The sequence below is a fragment of the Coturnix japonica genome, chromosome 2, assembly GCF_054131305.1.
Source record: "Coturnix japonica strain WE chromosome 2, WE-NBRP24, whole genome shotgun sequence".
In the NCBI taxonomy this organism is placed as follows: Eukaryota; Metazoa; Chordata; class Aves; order Galliformes; family Phasianidae; genus Coturnix; species Coturnix japonica.
Window position 1 is genome coordinate 125434580 of NC_140664.1, and position 20962 is coordinate 125455541.

General features: G+C 37.0%; 1 protein-coding gene across 9 annotated transcripts in view; it reads right to left on the bottom strand.

The window, feature by feature from the left end:
- MPP7 (MAGUK p55 scaffold protein 7) overlaps positions 1 to 20962 on the bottom strand; it is a 134482-nt gene that overhangs the window by 75072 nt on the left and 38448 nt on the right. For 5 of the 9 annotated variants that reach the window (XR_014943116.1, XM_085538779.1, XM_085538778.1 and 2 more), the window contains exon 4: positions 8680 to 8798. The exons of 2 other annotated variants lie outside the window; for them this stretch is intronic. Coding sequence is in view for 6 of the 7 variants with exons in the window: in XM_085538779.1 (XP_085394905.1) it covers positions 8680 to 8798 (119 nt within the window). In the remaining variant the exon portion in view is untranslated. Of the gene's footprint in view, positions 1 to 8679; positions 8799 to 17616; positions 17759 to 20962 lie in introns of those variants that run through there. 2 more of the 9 variants (XM_032443057.2, XM_085538777.1) reach the window with 1 other exon arrangement.

The window sequence follows — 20962 nt, forward strand, 5'->3', positions numbered from 1 at the left end:
AGATACATGTAGTGGCTATAATAAAGGATGGTCTGCTCTTCTGGACTCAGTACTAGGTGTAAATTTTTGTTTCTTGAGTTAAAACTCAGAAAAACAGAAAAAAAAAAAAAAAACCCCGAAGAAAATATGTAGATCTACAGGGAAAAAATTAAGATTGATAAAAAACATCAGTATAATTTTTAAGGTTATTTGAACATTTAATTTTTTACTTAACATACTAGTTAAGAAACTGCAGATACTTACCCACCTAAATTCAGCTGAGCTCTCCTACCAGAACTGATGATCACTCAGTGAGACTGAGAACAAGTCACTTAACAACATTCTTAAAGGTTTGGAAAGACAGTAGAAAACCAGAAATAAGTAAAAACCAGCATGATATAACCAAAGAGAAGTCACCATAAATTGGTTATTGAAATGTTATTAATGATTACTGAAGTGTTATTAAAGCGTTAGCAGGAATATTAAAGGGAAAATAAAGACACAATGTAAAGGAAACAAAGAACTGTCTCAGATTTAAAAAAAAAACAAACATCACTTAGCAGTATAAAGGTAAGTGTAAAATAATCCAGTTCTAAATGAAAAGACCAATAGACATACTCAGAAAACAAAGACAGCAGAATTAGGAAAGAAGATGCAATCAAGCCGTGGTTCCTACTCAAGTGGTTACCTAATACGGAACAAAGAAAAATATGTTTTCCCCTTTGGAAGAAGATAATAATAACAATATCACAATTTGGGCAGATTATTAGTTAGTAATTCCTAGAAAGTGATATTTCAGGATGAAAGAACACAGTCATAAAACTACACGTATTTTGTTGCATGGCATGCACTGTGGCATGATTTGTAGTTAGCAATTCTGTGATTAAGAGCGCACCAAACTTCAATATTCCATCTCATTATCTCAGATGCCAGAGTAGCATGATTATAATCATGGGTTACTTTTCTTCCTAGAATGTTTGGAACTTGGAAATTCAAAATCGTAGGTTGATTTATGGTTTCATCCTGATTAAAGCTGGGTGTATCTGCAGTGTCACTGCTAGACTATTTAATCACCAAATCTCAACAAAAGCTGCTCTTTTCCATGAAATCCAATCTGCAAAGTGCATTAAAATTCAAAATGCTTTATGAAGATGATATCCATATTAAATGTAAAGCAGTAGCGAAGCTACCCTGTGTAATCACTAGATGGCCTTCAGAGGTCCCTTGCAACACAAACCACACTGTGATTCCATGATAAATGAATGTAAGTGTGTGTCATGTACATCGGTGAATCTCTCTGGCCAGCTGAGCACCTGGGAACAAGCATCCAGCTTTACTACTGGTTGGATCTGCAAAAGGGAACAGCAAAGGCTGCATCCATTGGATCAGGACTAAGAACTGAATTCCTCAGAAAGATTTTACAACTATTATATCCCATCCTTATTATAACTTTCGTGATATTTTTGCACTCCAGTAGTTAAAACTGTCTGTTCTAAAAAGTAAAATAGTCCAAGACAGTAACAAAAATAAGTAAACAAATAATTAGGCACGCCCTTACACGATCTTCTACAGAACTTAGTTTTTCTCATCTGCCACAAAAAAAAAAAAAAAGGAAAAAAAAAAAAAAAGACTCCCATTCCAAAAGAAAAGAATGCTGTAAAAAACAGCTTAAAATGACATTATCATTGGATATGTTGGATTTGTCAAACTACTGAGCAGCTTTGAGACCTTTGATTGGCCTCAATATCATACATAAAGCACGAATCACTTTGGTTGAAGAAATATTATGCAAGCTTTGTAAGACAAGAAAAATTTGGATATGGCACAAGTTTTGTCACCAAGCTGGTATACTGCCCCACTGCAACAACCAAATTACAAACCATTTGTCTTAGAAGGATTTGGATTCAGTTCTTAATGTCTAGAGCATTTTGGCTGGATTTCTGCTACTCTTTGGAGGTTTCCCAGCAGAAACTTTAAATCAATTACTACCGATTCAAAAAATGCCTCTGTCTGGAGTTTAACCTAAACCAAAGCTTTTTCACATTCCAAAGCACTGATTAATTCACAAGTTTCAAGTAGTAGTCATAGACCAATATTTCACACCTCTGATTTAATAAGCTTATCTCTTTTATTTTTCATTTCAAATCTTTCTTGGTACACCATACCTGCAGAATCTCTTATCTAGCCCAACTTCTACAGCTTTTATGAGACTGAAACTGTCAACAAGCCCATTTAATTGCAACTTTAGAAACCGATCTTGGATTTTTTAATTATTATTTTTAACAACATGGGCTGAAAGGAGGATATGTTGACAAGAACAAGAGTTCCTTATAAAAATCTAGACGAAATTTTCAAGTCTCTACTATTAAACACATTAGCAGCTCTGGTGTAGAAGCTGCAAGATGCTGGTGATAGCGAATATCACAACTTGGGGCAGAAGTTGGACCTTTCTATTAAACTTCAACCAAGCACAAAGTAAAGCATACAAAATAAAACAACAACAACAGAAACAAACACTAGATGCTTCCCAACAAATCAAGTACAGCCAAGACATAAATAGTTCTTTTGAATCTCACAAATGATTCATGTTTGTCCATGACGGCACTAACACATCCATTTGGCACTAACTTGACGGGCATTTTCTCTAAAAGAAGGTTACACTGTCCAATGCTAAGCTTGACCACTTTCTCAGTACGCTGGAGGTCTTTCACTATAAAGAAGGCACAGATAAGCACATCTATGTGTGTAAGTATGAATGCAGAAGGTAAGAACTGTTTTTCATCAGAGAGAAACTCCTACTGTAGTACATGGAAAGTTTGGGGTTGTAGCCAGGAATTGAAACAAAAGCATTTTTGCTTGTGTCCTGTTTGATCAGTTACCACTTGATGCACTGCATGTTTACACAACAAGCATGCAGGCAAATGAGAGGGGTCAACACATACATGCTCCATCCAGAAACTCCCCATCACAACAGCAGAAGTGTTTGCTCAATTGCCTGGCTGCTACTTACCTTTTCCTTGAATTTTCCGTGGCAACGAAATCAGTCTGAATAAAGTAAAGATCCCGTAGTATTTTCTATAAAACTCCAATTACCTTATTTTGATTAATCTGATCACTGTTCCCATGGAAAGTAAGTTTAAAGGCAGCTGATTGCCTCCAGCTAAAAGTGATCTCTTTTCTTGCGCATTTCAGCTGCTGGCTATCGAACAAGTCTCCAAAAATCACTTTGGCTTCAAAGTTACACTTTAAATTCACATGGCATTTCATATGGAATAACACCTTGCATTACATTTTTTGCATGCAGTAATTTTGATGGAAGCAAAATGACTCAGTGCTTCGATGCTAATTACTCCAAATACAAGTGCATACTGTTGTCAGGCACCATCAGGCTTTCTTACAGTGTATATTTTTCCACAGTAGCTTCATCTTTTGGTAAGTAGAAAGACTATGATCAAGTTTGGGTTTACTTAGATCATTACCTTCAAATACTTTGGATTAGAAGAGCACTGAAATTCTGTATGTACAGACCAAATGACCTGGACTTAAAGAATGACAAAGAACTGCCATCTGTTGTCAAGTCCATCAATTAAAGAGTTCAGTTGTAGTAAATTCCTTCTCCCCCCTCCTAAAATTGTAGAGTTTTTAAGCCTGCCTAGCTTAGATCTTTTCACTGTTTGGACAGCCAGCATGACAAGAGTGAGAGCTTTATTCAGAATTCTTTTGCATGCCTTTTCATAATTAAAGATGTAACTCTAACATACGAACCAATCTTTCTCTAGAGCATGAAGAACAATTACTTTTCACTGGCCATGAATTGGTCCCAGCTGCAAAACCCCACACTCCCACCTCCTCCTCCAGATGGCCAGGTGGTAAATGCTTACTCACACCACCTTCTCCTTCGTTTTCTCCCCCATCTCCAAAGTAAACAGCACTTCAGAACTTCATAAGAACTTTCAGAACTACAGCCTGTTCCCATTACCTGGGAGGTACAGCTTTTTAAAAATAAATATGATTGAGAACACTGCAGTAAAGAACCCTAAGGACAGTGAATACCGAAGTTATATTGTAGTGAATGAGCTATCAGTTTCAATAATTCCATCAACTCCAAGGTGGTCTGTACATCCCTCCAGGTCCACAACACTGTCCCGTGAACCCACAACCCACTCACTGAGTTAGATTTAAGGTTACGGGCCTGCAACCTTCAAATCTCCAGTCACACTTTCCCTTCTATTTTTTTCAGATTTGCTGTCACTGGATAATGCAGCTCCTTTGAGCTCCTCCCGAGCTACAGACTTATGTCTGCCCTGAAATCAGAAATGCATTTTACCATTCCCTTACCAGGTACACCTATGCACACAACCAAAGCCTCTCACAAAGCACACCCTTCTCTCTCCATACAACAAAGCAATTAACAAGAAAATAAGAAGTTTTTGTGAGCTGCAGAAACAGTTTCAAAGAAGACTGTGCAAAGATTACATACAATTCAACAGAAAATACAGACAAAGAAAAAAGTAATCAGAAAATAACGAATATGCTAGAAGTAAAAAATATTTCAATAGTAGCTTCTAGCTTGAAGTACAGAAACAGTCAATATCAATATCATTGGGCTACCATGAAGAAAGCCAACTCCATCCCATCTAATACCTCCTTCTCATCCATCACCACCCTTGTTATTCTTTGACACCTACACAGATATCACTTCCTTAGTCTGTGGGTCATCCTCATCAACTGTACAGAACAATGAGTCCAAAAAAATCACTTGTGGCACACAGCTCAGCAGAACAATTCATATAAGCAAGTCTGTTATTATCTTCTCCAGTGCTACATACTGGTTTTTGGATGTATGATCTCTTTCCTATCAAGAGAAACAGCAACACCACGTTGTTTTCATAGTCATTGCATCATAGAATGGCTTGGGTTGAAAGGGATCTCAAAGATAATCTAGTTCCAACGCACATGCCGCAGGCAAGGTTGCCAACTGCTACATCTAGATCAAACATTGGATCAGGTTGCCCAGGGCTCCATCCAGCCTGGCCTTGAACATCTCCAGAGACAGGACATCCACAGCCTCTACAGGCAAAGTACAGAATTGGCCAAAGAATCGTGCGTGCTATGAGCCAGCCACAGCCAATTGGTAAAGTAGAATTGGTTAAAAAGTATTTCGGTAACAGCTTAACAGATAGGCTGACTCTGTGTTTGAGCATTACATATACAATGAAAAATTTTTAAGGCTACATTGAATGTAGAAGCATCATCTTGGAGCTTAGTATATAAACAGTAAAATATGCGTCCAGTGCACTAACAGCAAGTAAACATAGATGGAAATTCTTGTAACTCCTCTAAAAATAAGCTAAAGGAGAAGTTAAAACATACCTTTATTTACCTTTGTTCCTCTAATAATCCAACACAACCAGTGTACTCATGTCTAGTTAAGACTTCAACTAAGCTAGTGCTCGTAATTATTCAAAGGATCATCTCTTCATGATCCTTTTCTATAAATCTCTACAAAATTATTTGGATCTCTACCATATTAAAAATAAGGAGAAGTCTGAAGACTTTTGATAGAACTTAAGAAAACTATGCAATAAGACAAGGAAGTAACAAATTGAGTGAAATGGAGACAAACTTTGAACATCTACTATGCAGAGAGTTTCCTCTTTCAAACAGTCACCAATGGTTGTGGATTCCTTCTCTATACTATGCAATCTAAAATCTAATCAACAAATTCTTTCATTGAGGGAAAAAAAAAGAAAAAGAAAGAAAGAAAGAAGGAGAAAAAAAAAAAAGAAAAAAAAAGCAAGACCAGTTGCATCAGTTTTTGCTGGTTTTACTTACTACAATAGGAATGTAGTGTAGGGAACTATCCAGTATTTGCAGGGTAATGGCCTGGATGATCTAATACAACTTTTCCATTTCTGACTTCTTAGAACAGCTCAGGCTGATCCAAGCTCACAAAAAGATTTCTATCCAAAAGTACTGAATGAAGAGAAATCCAAGGCAAAGTTTGGGGCTGGTTTTCTTGTTGGTTTTGTTGTTGTTGTTGTTGTTGGATTTTAACCTTTTCAACATTAAGACAGCCAGAGTAGCAAACCATATATCATACCATACAACCAAATACAAAACACTAGGATTATTAAGTGCCCATAAAACTCGGAATATCTGTACAAAAGGTAGAAAGTTCATTTTATTCTTTTCAAGCATTTTGGAGCTTGGATATCCATTTTAAAACCTAGAAAAACAGCTCTTCTTTGATACTTGCAATTATTAAACAGTAGAGTATGATGCTCAGCTTTGAAATTTTCATTAAGCAGTGTGTCTATTTTAAACTAAGAAATACCAGTGCAGAATTGGTAGCAGACCAGTGCTAATTTTCTTCCAATTTATGAAGTTTAAAACCCATACATACCATGATCACAACATCTTTGGCTCTAAGCTAGTGCTTCTTTTTTATTACAAAATATCTGTCATCATTCTCTGCCTGACAAATTGAAAACATTTGTCTTTGCAAGAACAGTTGACTTTAAGAAGTTACTGTTAGGAAAAACAGTCTTTCAAATAAGATACCAGAACCCAGAAAGGTTTGGCACGTCTGATGCCTTGTAACAGGGAAAAACTATGGCAGATGAGATCTTCTCTTTTGCTCTTACAGTTCCATTCCAGACAAGCTACTCACTGTCTTTTCTGAAACTTGATAGCACACTGAATAATCCTTCTAAAATGAGTTAAAGGTCAAATACATGCTATGTTTCAGATACAGTCTTGGGACACAGATATGATCTAGATAACCTTTTGAAAGTTCTTCAGGTACTATTTTCTATAACACGGCCATCACTAAGTGAGGTCCTACATCCTCTGATGTGCACTGAGTCATTATAGATGCTGAGAAAAGCCTCAGTTCTTATAACTAAAAAAGCCGTTTTTTGAATAAAATTAGGATGTTGTATTAAAGAATAGGCATAACTAGTAAACAATAAGGATGCAACTTAAACAAATAAATCTATTTTAAGACTACGTGAGACATAAAAGCTCGCAAGCTAGGAATTATGCATAGATTTAATTCCTGATCTTAAAATCTACAAGATAAATAATGAAGATGCTTGGAATACTTCAGTGATTTCTTGTAACTGCAATGAGATGTTCATTCACTGAAGCCCAAAATTTCCCAACTGCCTGAAGAACCCTTTCTCACTGTCAGTGTTTGTTTGTTTGCTTTTCCTAATAAGAACAATCCATCCTGTAATAACAAACAATTAGGGCTCACCACTAGTATGAGAGCACTTTTCCAAACTGACAGTATACTCAAGATGAGTGCCATAGTTACAGTTGTGTTGTGATTGTTTTCTTTTGCAGGAAGAGACAAAAGGGAGCGTGTGAATAAGTTCAAAAGGTTAAGATTTTGACTCAATACAAAATTAATAGCAAATGTTGAAATTTTAATGTTTCACAGATCCACACTCATGTTCTAGACAGCCTTCTTTAGTTTCCAGCCCAAAATGAAAACTAATTTAGCTTCTGACCTAACATTTAACTTAGATTCACACCGCTGTCAACCTACATTAGGAACATAATCAGTGTTTCTTTCAGTGATCTTCTGCTGAATCAAAGAAGTGAGAAGTCTGGGAATCACCACGCTTCAGAAATTTTGATTAAATTCTTGAGACAAGTGAGTACTAAAAAATATCATTCCTTTGTTTGTTGCTTTTGTGTACTTGTGTTTATTTTTATATGTAATTTCACAGCTAATTGGAAAATCATGGCCAAATTCCAATATTATCAAATATTTTCTGGAGTAAGATTGCTGAAAGGTTACATCACAATAACAGCTTCAGTTTTAAGCCTCCTCTAGATCAATGACTGACAACTGCAACAAATTCTACTCAACTACTGTCAAGTCTGGATATATTCACGGTATGGGTTACCAACAGTTACTGACTCATTTGAAATCTAAGGATTTCCTTACAGCTTGAATTAGCTCTGTACTAGTGACCTGAGCCACATTTACCATTTTGAAGGAGTGGAACATTCCTAATCAGCTGATTGGTCCCATTTTTCTTCTTTAAGCAATTTTAGTATTATTGGGGTTACCCTACATACTTCCACAGCATGCTTTGATCCCTCATCGCTGATCATTTTTGTAGCAGGACACTTTACTTAAGTATTCTTCCAAACTTATTTTAGGTCGTACTTTAGTCCAACGTATTTATGTGCAAAACAATTTTAAATGGAGGCAAGCCAGTAAAAGAAACAGCTTACTAGAATTTCAGTTGACTTTGTTAAAGGAAATTATTTTAAATTAATGTGGCTACTGAACTGTTGCCATACTTGACCTCAGAAAATATATCCCTTCTAATTTTTGCTGCGAACATTTATTTATTTAAGCTAAACTCCAGGTCTTGAATGTTGACCATAAAGAAGGCTCAGATTTCCTGCTACTATTCCTTACTCTCTTTTTCTAAACAAGGGCAAACAACATATGTTTGCTGCATTAGCATTATGCTGCCAAAACATCACTCTTAAATGAAATCATCTATGTATTTTTGGTAGAATCTTATTTAACAACTTCCACTCTGACAGAAACAGAGTTAAAACAAGGCTGTTTTGTTTTCACTGAGCAAGTTTTATCACTGGTTTACTAGATGGCGCTCAAAACATTTTTCCATATGCTCTTCTCAAAGAGAATCTGACTTAAATGTGGTTTACCTTCACCAGTGAATGAAGGCTTTTTTCACCAAACATATCCCAGAGGAAGGTCAGGTCTTCCTGGCTGTCCACATGTGGCTGCAGCTGGGCTGGCAATGCAGCCAGCAGTTCATAAAGACCTATAAAATGAAAATAAAACACAAAGTGTAATCTAGGGGTGATCTCATTAATTTCACTTAACAGTTCTGTGTAATTGGCTGCCTGGAGCATGTCATTTTAACTGAATAGGGAGCCTGGAGTATCCAGCATAACATTACCTTGTAGAACTAAAAAGAACATTTTTTTAAAATTACTCAAAAGAAAGTATTAGCAGTGTACTTTTTACCTTGTCAGAGTTGTCGAGCTTCTATATCCATATGTATTTACACAAGGTTACAGAGAAATTCGTAAAGGTTTTGGGAGGAAAAAAAATAAAAAAAAGGACAAAACGAGAAAAAAAACATACATTCCTTTGCTTAATCGTTATTCCATTTCCCTTGATGTTAGCCAAAGAGTGAAATGAGTCATGAATAGGAAAAACTTCCTTAAAAGAACAGAAACTGGATAGGGTGGTCCATTAAAAAAGGGTTCGTGGTTTCTCTAAATATTTCTTGCTAATATATTGCTTAATTTTTTTTTTTTCAACCCGTGTTCAGTAGGAACCCAGAGCAAGACAAAAGGAAGTTATGTGTTACGCTATTAAACCTGGAAAAACAAAAACAACACAGCCTTCCCAGAAACACCCACACAGAGTACGATTTCAGTAATATTTTTAATTCACGGGTATTCGAGATTATCCATAGGGTTAAGGCAATCGCTGCTCCCAGTTATTTGTGGCACACCTCACCAGCAGGCTCCGAGGGGCAGACAGTAGCACAGTGTTCCACAGTAGCATGCAGCATAAAATATCCATCATGCACACAGGCCATCAAGCCGCTGTCCAAGAAATGTAGCAACAGTGTTTGCAGCAGTCCTCTTTAGGGAGGTAACCTGGCATGAGCTGATATCAATTCATAGCACATGTTTAATTTTCCAGTGGGATTACTTGGGGTAAAAAGGACAAAATGCCTTTTTTCTCCCGTCTGCTGTCTACAAAAACACCAATAGTCTCCCGGGATCCAAGATACATGGTCCTGCTATTATTTTTAGTCTGAGTAAGTGCTGCTGTTCGTCACAAGGACAGATTTACAAGATATTCTGCTAGTAAAGAACATTATTCTAAGTTATAGGTTGCCTATCGTTATTATGTCTCTTATCTCCCCAAAGGTTAAGACTTCAAATATTTATTAGTAAACATAATTTCACAACCTTTCCAGGTACCACGCTCCCCCTTTCAAAATTACATATGGCACCTCCGGGATCTGATTATTTAACATTTTCATGGTTTTACTGCCTTTCAGTAAAATATTCTGGGGGGAAAAAAAAAAACGTTCCTTCCAGATACATTCTTTTTGTGGTCCAAGAGTTTTTGGTGGTTGACATTCAATTTCTTAGAATCTTGCTTTTCTTTAAATCTGTTCTTGTTTATTCTTCAGAAATACTGTAAGAAGAGGATACAACTCAAACCACTACAATTTTGCACGGACAGAAAAAGAAAACTAAGTCTTGCCAAGCAAGACTCCATCAATGACTGAAGACTGGAGGAACAGAAGCTGAATGGGACTTTTGGCTTTTACTTTCTGGATTATTAGAATTTCAGCACCGGGTAAAAAAAATAAAACAAAACCCCACACATTTAGAAGTGGATGTCACAGTAATTCACAGCTGCAAAGTGACACAAATATTACTACAGCTGCAGAAATAAGCAGGAAGAAGAAACATTAAAATTGCAAAAAAATCATCCAATTTACTTCATTTCTAAGAGATATATTTAGCAAATTAAAATTTCTTTACACTCAGCCTTATATGTCTGTGCAGAACTACTTTTGTTACTGCAAATACAGTTAGCTCAGAATAACCTGTAGGTTGTTAAAAAATGGAATAGAAAGCTCAATGCAAGCTTATACTGTGACATAACTGTTTAAGAACAATTCACATATGCCTTTTGGAGGAATGAAAATACGGACTTTAAGCACTCTGTTCAGATTAGAGATGTACAAAAGAACATGCTTTTTATTTCTTGTTCCACGAAATCTGCTTAATTTTCACGTGTAATCTACCATGAAACTATTCTACGTTTGTAAATGTAGCTTCTCAAACCTCCGATAATTAAATCCCAAGTGACAAGTTTCTTGATGGGCTCTTACAGTAGTGATAACAGGTAAGACTGAAGGTGCCTGTAGTGAGACTGGGTTTTACGCAGAGCTACCTGCAGTCCAAGACAGATTTGTCCTGTGGGTGCTTCCATTCCTTGAGGTTTCCATGTTCAGATGAATAGCTGCCACGGGCTAAATTTGCTCACATAGCCCTGAACTGCCCCTTCCAGGGAAATGAATGTTTTTATGTCTCAGTAGCTCTAGTGCTACCTTCAACAGAAAGGTACCCAATTAATACAACTTTCTGGGGAAAAGGAGAAAATTAGATGGGTGCCAACTTATTTTATCCAATTCTATGGTCATGTTTCAAGTGCTGCCCTGCTTTAGCTCTGCAGCATGGTGTTAACAGCTTTGACCCAGAAGGGGATACAAATCAAGATCCAGCTCTTCTTGCAGCAGGAGAACCCCGACCACCCAGCACATAGGGAACACTACATTCCTGCTCTAGAGACTCCCCTCAAAACTAAGCATTATGTAAACAGAAAGAAAAGAAAAATTTACCATTGGAGACTGTGCTTCAGCCCAACATCAAACCAACCTCCTGCAAAGCCAGCAAGCTGCACCGCAGGTGGTTCTGTAGGCCAGAGCCAAAGGCCACTGCAAGCAATGCAAGTTGTTCACTGCTTTTACTGCTGCCAGTCTGCTGAAATCAGATTTATCTTTGAAAAATTCTTTTCGGTGCCAATTGGAAACACTGAAGTGTTGATATACTGAGTTTTTTAAATGCTCATAGTTATATGCCCTATGGTGAGATGGACTGAGATGTAAATTAAAGCTGCATTAAAAGCCAAAAGGATGGGAGGTAGATGTGGAGCAGAGAGCTGAACGCTGCCAGGCCTGTGCCATGCTATCATCAGGCTCAATGCGATGCCTTCTCCTCACACCTCTGAGTCAAATGACACTCACAGATCTCCCATTAAAAAAGGTATTTTGCACACATTTTTGGAAGGATGCCTAAAATTTAAACTAACACACAAAAAAAGCTCTTTAAAAGCCTCTACAAGTTGTAGAAAACAACAAAAATCATGAAAAGATGAAAAATATGTTTTTTTGTTTTATTTTATTTTTTCTAATTTCTTACGTTGGCAACACTGTAAAGAGCCTTATCAAATAAAAATAAAAATAAAAATAAAAATAAAAATAAAAATAAAAATAAAAATAAAAATAAAAATAAAAATAAAAATAAAAATAAAAATAAAAATAAAAATAAAAATAAAAATAATTTTTACAAAAAGGCTTCTTTTTCTATTGCTATTCTGTTCAGGCTTTCTTTCTTGTAGTCTAGTTTGGCTAAATTTAAACAGGATTTATATTTAAAATGAATCAAAGGCCCGCTGGGATTTTCTAGTATCAAAATACTTCAGGTGTCAAAATTCAGTAACATAAACATGACTTACACAAGAAAAACTCGTTTACTTCTATTTTTAACAGCAGAACATTTATTCAGAGGTCTCAAATGACCTGAGCATACACCACAAAAATTAACAAAGAGTTTAAACATAGAGATGTAAGACTACAACCAATTATAAAAAGGGAAGTCAGCCCGGTCTGTTCTACAGCGTGGGGAAAGAAACCGAAAGTAAAAATCACATCACAGTGTGATCATCCCTGGACTTCCCACATCACTGAAAGAGAGAAGGGAAGATCTGAGGTTCTTTCTTGATTAAACATGGTCACATAACCCAGTGGCAGCAAGAGGAGTCACTTCTGGAACGTGGGAACTCTTAGTTTTGGATAGTAGTATGCTGATATTATATATATATATATATATATATATGACTCATGTTATATAAACTAGGTACAGTGTCTAAGTTGAACTAAGATGTGAACCAAGTAGCATCCCTGTAGTATAGCACCGCAATACTAATAAAAGGAGACAGGCATTGCACACAGTAATATCATAAAACCCTCGGAAGAGAGGAAGGAAAAGTTTGCAGGTGCTCAGATGGCCCATTAAACCTAACTGCCTGAACCAAGAATAAAGCAATTTAATAAATTAATACCAGATATACGACTCTTTTACATGAAATTTATTTCTTCCATGAAAAGAAACACAGGCATTTAATAACCAACAACTAGATGGCCATTTTACAGAAATAATCTATATACACCATGAATGTAGATAACCTAATAGATACAGACAGCCTAAAACAAAAATGCACAAGAGCTTGTCACGGAGAGGGATATTACTCTAAAGTTTTTGGACTTGTTGCATATACTGAGTAGAGCAAAATGGTTGCAAAATAAGGTTTGTAGAATTCTGCCAGCTTGGACAAAAGAATTAACTTCAAGGGAAAAATACAGTGCTTGAAGCCTCAGCATTGCCCCTGCTTCAAACAGCAACAGACAGACTTCATACTTTGTTCTATTAATACACTTAGACAGTTCCTGCCCTCAGAGTCTCTTCATTTTTTCCTAACCTTAATTAATACAAGTTAATTTTACTAGATCTGAGTAACACTGGATGTAATATTGAGAATTCTGATTTTAAAATGCTTCACTTAATTTTGCACATGCGATAAGATTTAACGCTAAGAAACAATGGAAAACTTTGCAATCAGAAACAACAGGACAAATAATTTGTCCAGCTCCAGAAAACTGCTTCTTTCAGTGTTCCTTTCTGTAGGAGTCTGCTTGTTCCTTGGAGGAGAATAAATGGTGAACCATTTGATGAAAGTGTTCCCGTACTGAACCACTCACACTGCGGAATCCAGATGCTCTACATTCTTGACATCAGAATGGAAAAATTTACTGTTAGTCTAGAGAAATTTAATATCACCATTCTTGTCATATCCTTCATAGCTTCATTATTAGGACAAGTCTGTGGAAGCTATAAACTAGTGCTAAATGATAAAAAATATGGTCTCTGCATTCCATCACTCTTGCGTATTACAGGAAAACACCAACTTTGTTTTGGTTAGTGTAAGGAAAAAGCTGGAGACAAATGGATGCACATTTTCTTTCATATGCTAATTAATTTCCTGATTTAGCATTCTGAACAATGATGCCAGACTTCCAATCAAAAGTTTTTACTGTAACTGGGGGGTAATAAACACTAAAGAACATATATCTAAGCCCAGAACAACACTGTAAAATTTTATTGTATTAATAAAACGGGACACACCAACCTTTAAATTTTCCACTTTGTCAAAGGTAAAATAATCAGCACCATTTGCTGCCATTTATAACAAGCTGACATTTTTTCACATTTGAACCGTACTTTACAGTTCTATAAAGGATCAGACAACACTCTCCTTACACAAAGCAAACAGCCTTGCAACAGAAACCTTCCTTCTGACATCACTGTGGCCGCATAAGAAAATCAAAGTCACTAACACTAAATACGGAAGGTTATTTCATTCTCAGCTTAGAGATCGCTAACCGTGCACAAGATCAAATAAAAACACATTCTGTACCCACTGTCCTATATGACTGTAAAAGGACTGCTGTGTGCTCAGTCTTGTGTGCAACAAATCCTTCTTTTTTACACTTGATAATTCCATCAAGTATATAGTCTTAGCGATATTGCGAGCACATACGGGGATCCAACAACTGCTCCGTACAGAACCAGCAACTAACAAGATTCTATCACGTACTTCAAAAAAAAAGTTAATTGCTTTAAAAAAAAAAAGATCTGATTTTCAAAAGGTAGAGAAGACTGAGACACACAGGTCAGCAGTGTCTGTGGAAAAACTTCTATCTTGTTCTATTTACTGATTATAAAGAAGCAAAATGCTGAAACTCCTACAGGTGGGATTAATTAAAATATCAGCGTTCTGTTTTTTTCCTAATGAAAACAAGAACTTTGTCATGCAAACCCTCAAAGAACAAGATTACAGATTCAGTGAGGGCAGTGCAGTATTTTAATTTAAAAATAGTACCCGGTTTTTATTCCTCCAAACTGCAGTAATTTGTTAGCCCACCTTAAAACAACATTATGACAGACAATGTTGAAAGCAAGCAAGCATTTAAGCCCACCACTTCTAAAAATATTATTCCCTTCAAAATGGAAAAGTCTTTAGTTTTGGAACTTGGCTACAGGAGCTAAAGAATCCGCAGTTGTTTGAAACAGTTATTGGTCTTTAAGGATTTGTCTCAACATGTGTATTTCAGATTTAGCATACCACATACCAGTGCATTCTGATTCGAGTTAAACAGTTGATCCCTTCTTGCATTCATACAGAGTAATACCACGTTCTTGCTTGTATAGCTCCTGAGATCTGTTTCAAAACCGAAACTCAAGATATAATTGCGAGGCGCTGTATCAACAGGGATACTTTGAAAAATCATAAAATGACTTTCATGAGCTTACAGAAGGACTATTTTCTGCAAGAATAACACAAATGTATAACTGATTTAAAGTGACCTATCAAGCACAAATTAATAGGCAGTTTGTGGAAAGCTCGTACAAAGATCTGACATGTATGTTTTCAGATACTCTTGGCCGCTCCAAAGAAGCCCGCATACTGTGACACCTTGAATAACCTTGACTAACTGACTGGTCCTTTGTACAGACATCAGCCTGGGGAGTCTTAAGTATTTATATCTAGATCTTCATCAACACTAGAGGAGGCAATAGCAAGTATCTGGCAGGCACTGAGGAAAGAACTCATTCCAGTGCTAGGATGTCAGAAAGAATCGCCGGGCACGCTCGGTATGTTTAACTCTTTCTTCACAGTTTGCAAGGCGTACTAAATGTGTCATTTCACATCCGCATAAGGAAGCTACCATATCTCATTAAGAGACTGAAGAAAGACTTTCAGCAGTAGAAGTTGAGACTATTTAACGGGTTTTAGTTGTACCTAAAAATACTGGAAGCACGATTTGACTACTCTATAGCTCAGCCTTTTATTCTGTGTCTTAAGAGTGGAAGAAAACATCCCGTAATCTCCACAAAAGAGATGGCAGCACCGATGCCCAAAACAGGCTTTAAAGTAGCCGTATCCTTTCAGCGCTGTATCTCACTGTGTGACTGAGTTCTGTGCATAGCATACAAAACAAATTACACCATCCCATCAGTCATATACACATGCACATGCCCACAGATTCTGACAGAGAAATCTATGGAACAATACAGAAATACCAAAAGCTTTAAGGAGTTAAGTACAACATCTCTGTTGCATCAAAGGCAAGTTTATAAAAGGCAACTAAGAGTGGTTACGCTTTGTGTTTTACCCTTTGCATTCCTGTACTGCATTGAGGTATGGGTTTCGTGTTTAGCAAATATGTTATTTTAAGACCAAAATAATATCTGAACTCATGTTCCACCACTGTTAGCAGCAAAGTTTCTCACTATCTGAAAGCAGTACTAAATTTCCTTCAGATGAACAGCTTCAATTTTATTAAAACAAGCAATACTTGACCTAACGTTGGGCTGAGAAGCCACAGAACCTTTCATCTGACAGTAAAAACATATGATAAACTCTGCTAGCCGAGCAGGATCCCGGCACAGTTACACTTGTGAGTTACAACATCACCGCCTGCTCCTGTCAAAAGATGTCTGACAGAAGCAGGAATTGTCAATCATTTGTGTAATAACAGCTTCCAGTCCAACCAGAGTAGCTATACATTTAAGCCTTTGGTTAAAAACAATATAGGCTGCCGTACTTTCACATTCGTCACAAAATTTCACACTGAGCACCAAGAAAAAAAGAAGTGTACGTTCATGCCGACAGACCATTTGAATTTGAAGTTAAATTTGCATCCAACAACTGTAACATTTTAAAGAGTTTCCCACCAGTAAATATATCTGCACACATTTTCTGATTCCATACTGCTGAATCAGCCTGGCTTAAAGCATTAATCCAAACCAGAAGAGTTTAGAGAAATTTAATTCTACTTTGAACAAGTTTTCCAACACTCACCATAAATATGTTGAAATCAAAATAAATACCCTTTTCCCAACACCAGAAATTTATAATTTTAAAAATCTGAGAGCAATTAAAGCCAGCCATACGCCTCAGAGTTTCCCACATCTTTCACATTAGCGTTAGCCTACGAGCCAGTTAATGCCTCTGGCAGCTGGAGATGGGGAGTTCTCAAGAAAACATGATAAAATACAAGCTCTATTTATTAATTCAGTGTAAGTCCTGCCTCAGCCAGAGTATCAGCTTTCATACAGATCTCGCCATATCTATGCATTTCGACGAGGTGAGAATTTCAGTAGCCTTGCAATCCCAGTGCAGACACAGCTCTGAGTGGCACAGAGCCCCTGCTCCCACTGCTTGCAGTGCAGCACGACAGCATCGAGGCAGCTCAGGCCAGGGCTCCATCGCCTCGCAAGCCTTCACCTGGCAGCCACCAATGGAACCGCTACTCCCAGAAATCTTTCCCCCATCATTCTCTTAAATTCTCTTTCTCTTCATCTCATAACAACGAATCCAGATCTTTGGCTACCGTTTCACTACATTTTTTAAATTATCTATAAAAATAGAAGTCTCTGATTTCTAGCTCCCTCCTTCAGCAAACAACTGGCTGAAAAGGCTGAAATTCTCTGCTACTCCAGCTTCGTTTGCCCTCTGCCCCCACAAGCATTTCTCATGCACCCTCTTGGCTCCACCAACTACTCCACTGTCATCACTGTTTCTTCCCCCTCTCTGCCTTTTTATCCTTTTCATTATCAAGCATTCTTAGGAAAAACTATGTTGGAACTTGCAAGCTTAGTAAAGCATATTAGTTGTAGATAAAGGGAACATATCCATACCAAAACGGGCAAAGCAAGGATAGCATCTTTCAGTGTTCAGGTGATTAGAAAAACAACTTTGAACTTTGCACTGCTTGCAGCTCACACTTTGCTGGCAGACAGCCCACATAGATGATAGGGCTGTCATATCACCGTCGTGTTTTAGCAAAATATTTGTACTGGCATTCACTACATCCACACCAATGGTATGCAGCTCTAGACAGAAGTCCTGATAATTATTAAAGAGCCATCGGACGTGCTGCTTCAAAAATTTCAAGCAAGTTTCATGGCTGTATTTTGCATTATTACAGACAGAAAACACCCCCCCTCCCCAAAAAAGAGTATTTTAAAGGCAGCTGAATTTATGACTTGGTTTGCAACAAACGTGGTTTTTCTCCATTTAAAAAGCTAATGTGTATTCAGTTTTATATGCCTATAACACTGAAAAAACCCTCTATCTGGCACAGCATTACCTCCTTATATGCACTCAAGAAGGAGTTAATGTAAGCCATGCATTTTACTGTCTATAACTCAAAATATTCAAATTCAAGAACTGCTTCTGACTTTCATTACACTTGCGCAATCACTCAGTTTTACTTGGGGACCAAACTTGGCCATTAAATGTGATTTTCCCACTGACAACACATGAATCAGTAATACAAAGACTGCTTTGCACCATCCTGTGTTAGTTAAAAAGGACAAACAGAGAAAGCATTTTTAAATGTCAGATGAACAAGCTCACTATAAGGTTGTGAGGAAAGAAATCTGCAACAACTTCACAATGTTTTTCACACTAAAACACTTCACAAAGCGTAGTGATGTCATCTTGGCTCCACAAAAGTCAGACATGAAGATGACATCAACTATGGTGAAGCCAGGAAAGCAACCTTGAATCTCCCTAAATTTGTAAGCAAATACTAGATCTCAGACTTGCTTCAATGGCAGAAGGTCCTTCTCAGCCTTTAAACTATGAAATAGCCTCGCACACTGAGTTCAAGTAAATTTTCAGAACACAGAAAATGGTAAAGCTTCAGATGCAGCCACACGCAGGAGCTCAACCCTCCAGTTAAGACACTTGCTTTAACATAACTGGAGCCAACACTGATGGGACAACAAGCCTTAAGGGAGGACTAGGATTGCTCGTATGTTGTCAACAAGTAGAAAAACAGTATATTATTTGTACATACACCCACATGTGCATAAACATAAGCCTGTAACTCGTAAGAATGTTTTTCATTTAAACATTTTATAACTCTTTTAGATGGAAGCAAGCTACACAAATCTGGTTTGCCTGTTGACAAAGTAAAGCAAAATTAACATAAGTGGATCAACATTTAGTTGCATCAAATGTTGCCATCATGAAAGCTATCCTGCTTTTGACAATGGTCTGACGTCTAAGAATATTAAAACAAAACAAACTTCAAACAGTCCACAATTTGCAAACTTTCTGTTATTTGCACTTCTCTTCACTAATTCTCAAAAGAACTCTTTCGTTCATTTTCAAATCCCAGTTTACTTTTATTTCGCCAGATGAGAACAAATACAAAAATAAACCAGGTTGGAGTCTTGTTTGAATGTGTTAATAAAATACAGCCTTAGCAGGTAGACTAAATGAAGCTGCTCCCCTACCCTAGAGGTACATTTGTTAGGCCCCCATCAATTAACCTGCTAACTCCCCCGCAGGAACACACACAGCCACCATCAGTTTATGCAGTCAGAACGGAAGGGCAAGAGGAAAGGTGGTCTGCCACCCTCCAATGGAGAACAACAAAAATAAGAACTGCTCCTCCCATTTTCTTCTTCTTCTTGTCTTTCATCTCACTTTATTAATCAAAGACTAAGACCAGAAAAACACCTCTGAGGTGCATCATGCTGCAAATTAAAAGCCACTTGTATTACAATCAGGATGGAGACCACAGTTTGATGCATTAAAAAAAAATTACTTGAACATTTGTCATCACCCTTCAGGAGAAGCAGTAAAGGAAGTAGAAATACAGAAAAATAATTCTCTTTCCCTTCCAAAAGCAAACGTTTACTTAAAGAAACAATTTACACCTTGCAGCTGAAAACCAACTGGGTTTAATAAGCAATCTGTATTACTTAAGCAGCAAGACGCAAATGATGCATAGCACACTTTACTGTTACAGATTTCCTAGGAAATGAAATGAATACAAAGCTTATTAATTAGGGAGTGTGACAAAAAGCAAGGCGTATTTGGAGAATCATATGCATCAAGCAGCATAATAGAACATTGTTTTTAGAGACACTAACACACAATTTTAAAATTACGATTTGTTTTTTCCATTTGCTGAAGTAGTTTTCCTTTTTTTTTTTTTCCTGAGAGCATGCCCATTACTAATATTTTTAGGCATAATAACATTCTTTAAACAATAAACCTAGAAATATCATTAGCACCAAGTGCCAGTCATCACACATTCCCCCCCTACCATTCATCTAAAAATTGTCTTGAAACATCAGAAAGTATTTGGACACATAATATTTAAAAACATAATAATAAGGCGGATTTTGGAAGGGCACAAAAGATTTCATGATAAAGGAAGCAAAGATCCACAGTGGAAAATTAGCCCAGGATAGAGGTAATGTCTTTCAAAAGTCAGTTAGAGTATAATCAACAGCTTCAACAGAAGTGAAGCATGTATTTCCATAGGGGAAAGAGAGGAAAAGCGGGGTAGGTAGATATAGAGTCTGGGGAGATGGTAGTCAGATCTGTCAAACGCAGCAAGTGGGACACAGTGTAGGTAAGCCAATAAAACCTCGTTCCAAATCACAGAATCATAGATTGGTTTGGGTTGGATGGGACCTTTAAATGGTTAAGAAGGAGAAAAAAAAGAAAAAGAGAAACCACTAACAAAAAGCCTCATAAAATTCACCTTTTCAGCTAGCAGAAATCTTATGTGGACCTGAAGAATGAGGAAAAAAATAGTGCAGTGAACTATTCGGTCTATTTAAAATAATAATCAAATGCAGTTCCTTACACTGTTTTTGGATTCCTGAGTTGAAATCTCCCTCTTCCTTTTTGAAATCCTATTAAATCTTGGGCATAAAACTATGTGATCTAGAATAACAAGCAGTGACCTCTCTATTGTAATCTCAGTGGGACGACCTATTTACAAAACATCTTTTAGAAAAAAATACTGACTTTCTTTGCCCCTAGAATGGTGACAAAAATAATTGGCAGAGAAACTGTAACCGTAACAGCAAAATGAGATGTAACCTTTGAATATAGCCTAATATTACTACAAAGAATGTTAAAACTATGGAAAATTACTTCTGCACTCCCTGCGCCTGCACTCGGTGATAGGAATGAGACTCCAGTGTGGACAGCAAGGGAAGGAAGAGAACTTGA